The sequence below is a fragment of the Gavialis gangeticus genome, unplaced genomic scaffold (assembly GCF_001723915.1).
Source record: "Gavialis gangeticus isolate Ggan-Ray unplaced genomic scaffold, GavGan_comp1, whole genome shotgun sequence".
Taxonomy (NCBI): Eukaryota; Metazoa; Chordata; order Crocodylia; family Gavialidae; genus Gavialis; species Gavialis gangeticus.
The window spans coordinates 11,522,658-11,525,229 of NW_017729018.1; the positions used below are offsets into that span (position 1 = coordinate 11,522,658).

A 2,572-nucleotide genomic window follows, 5' to 3' on the forward strand; every position below is an offset into this window, starting at 1 on the left:
ACCCAGACCCCAGGGCTGGCGTTCCCTGCTGCCCAGAGAAGCTGCTATGCTGGGATCCCCTGAGAGCCCAAAAAAGTCATGGTGCCAAGAGCTGAGGTGTTGGCAAAAAGAACTGCCACCCTGCAAGTGCCTGGGCTCCGAGCACCACCTGGTGGCTGGCACGTGGTAAGTAGCAAGTGATGGGTGGGCACCAGAGAGGACGGCAGAGTCCCAGGAGCCCTGGGACAACTGCAGGGAGGTTGGCATCTCACCCAGGCATGTCTGATGGTGAGCAACCCTCCCTCTGCCAACCCAGGGCCCAAAGGAACCCAGCACCCTTGGCTTCAACTCCCCCACAGGGCACAGTGCCATGCACCTGGCTGCCACGCTCCACCCGAGGCAGCTGCATCTCAGCAGGTAGACTGGATCCCCAGGTACTTGGCCGAGGCTTGCAAGCTGCGCCGTTTGCTTATCAGGTCTCAAGCCCTGGCTGAGAGACCTGCATTGCAGCAGCACCCGGGAACCTCAGGCAGGATGGAGGCCCTGTGGTGTTAGGAGCTTAGTAGGGACAGCAACCCAATAGAGGGGAGGGGACTGGGCCAAGGTCATGCTGGGTCCAGCCCTGTGCTCTGCCCACTGAGATATACTGCCTTGGAAGACTGGCCAGGCACACCTGAGGACAGGAAGAGGGGGTATCTGGAGCCTGACAAGACACCAGGGTTGTGTCAGATGTCTGGGAATCAACATGAGCAGTTCCTATGTGTGGATTTGAAGCTGAGCTCTATGGGCACCTGGAACAGGAGCCACCAAGGAGACAGTGCTGCTGGGAGCAACAGAGCCTCTCCCGACCCACCCCACAGCATCCCCGAGTCCAGGGAGGGGATGGGACCCTACCCCGAGGGATTTGCCCAGGCACCGCAATCACCACCAGGCCAGCCCAAGACATTCCCTCCCAGAGTCATCCCTGGCTGCCTCTTGAGATGTCTCTGGAGTCTCTCACAGGCCCCAATCCACTCTGCAACCAGTGCACTGTGGCTGCCCGTGGGTCGCAGCAGGGCAACAGGTTGGGACCCACAGGCAGCTGCCAGTTCCTGGCACAGGAGAGAGGAGGGAGCGGCAAGCAGGGGAAGGGGCAGTGGAATTGCCTTCTGAGCACTGGGTTACAGAGCCTGGAACAAGGCACACCCAGGAGGAAGGGACCCAAGCCAAGGGCAGCTGAGGAGAGGCTGGAGCCACAGTCAGGAAAGGGCAAGGACACAGCAGCTCCTAGATCTCAGCTACTGCCCAGATCCAGGTGCTTGGGATGGATGCATGTGCCCCTCTGAGCACCCTGCCATGGTGCAGTGGGAAAGCTATGCCCCAGGCTGCTGGGAACAGAGGCTAGAGGAGGCACCAAGCAAAAAAAAAAAAAGTCAGCTCTGAGCCCCTCTCACAGAAGCCGGAGATGCAAGAGCTCAGGCTGGCTGCGTCATCCTGGCCCTGGCCCTCGTCTCCCAGGGCTGCGCGGACTCACTGTCTGATTTTCTTGGGCGCACAAGACACGCGGCCCATGCACTCCAGCGCCATCGCATAGGACTCCACGGTGGGCTTCAGGCCGGCGTTGTGCAGCATGAAGAATATGCCACTGACCTGTTTCAGGGAGCCCTGGAAGAGGAGAGGAGTTGATCAGAGCTGGGGGAGGAAGGGAGCAAGCAGAGAACCAACCGCCCTCCCTGTTTTCCCAGAACAGGCTTCGAGCCCTTCCAGCCCCTTGACCTCTCCTGAACTGGTGCACCGAGCACCCCCATTGAAAGAGCCACTGAGTTTGCTGGATCTCAAAACTAAACTGCCAATGGAGGTGGCACCAGAAGCACCAATGCCAGCTCTGGGCCAACTGGAGCCAGGGTGCAGGGTCTGGGAAGCTCCCAGACCAGCTCAGGTCCTGCCTCTGGGACGGCTCAGTTGATCCCCCCCACCCAACACCTGCTGTGGATCCCAGCTGCATGGAGCTGTGGAGTTCAGACCAAACAGCTCAGAAAACCCATCAGGAGAAGCCACCAGCCCCTGGGCCTGGCTCACGGGGGAAAGCTCCACCGACGGCACTTTTGGGGCTCGAATCCACAGCCTCTCCACCCAAGAGCACGAGGGGCGAGCTCAGCACCAGAGCCCGGGTACCTTCTTGGCCCAGCCACGCAGGAGGATGTTGTACATCTTGCTGCACAGGAGCTTGCGGTACTTGCGGGAGTGGTAGCAGAAGATCAGGCACTGCTGGGCCCAGTCGGGCTTGTCCAGGAAGAGGCAGGTCTCCAGGTAGGCCATGATGGTCTGCTGCGTGCCCCGGTGCTTGTCCTTGTACTCCAGCTTGTCAGCTCCGGCCACCCTGGGGGCAGGCGAGCTCTGCTTGGCAGCCTTGCGGGCACCGGCTTCGGCCTTCCTCTGCTTCTTCGCGCCCTGCTCCACCGACTTGGTGCAGGCAGAAGCCGCCAAGAGCCGCTTCTCCAGCTTCAGCTGCAGCTGGCTCAGGACCGACTTCTCGGGGAACGAGGCAGCCCTGGCCCCGACCCCGACCTGCCCTGCAGGGGCCTGGGTGCCACCCTGGCACGGCGGGGCCGGA

The 2,572-nt window shown here is 61.5% G+C and overlaps 1 protein-coding gene across 1 annotated transcript in view; it reads right to left on the bottom strand.

Moving 5' to 3' along the window:
- POLRMT (RNA polymerase mitochondrial) overlaps positions 1–2,572 on the bottom strand; it is a 32,496-nt gene that overhangs the window by 24,765 nt on the left and 5,159 nt on the right. Inside the window, exons 2-3 of the mRNA XM_019513150.1 lie at positions 2,134–2,553; positions 1,493–1,623 (exon numbers count right to left, since the gene is read on the bottom strand). Coding sequence (XP_019368695.1) covers positions 1,493–1,623; positions 2,134–2,553 — 551 coding nt within the window. The remainder of the gene's footprint in view (positions 1–1,492; positions 1,624–2,133; positions 2,554–2,572) is intronic.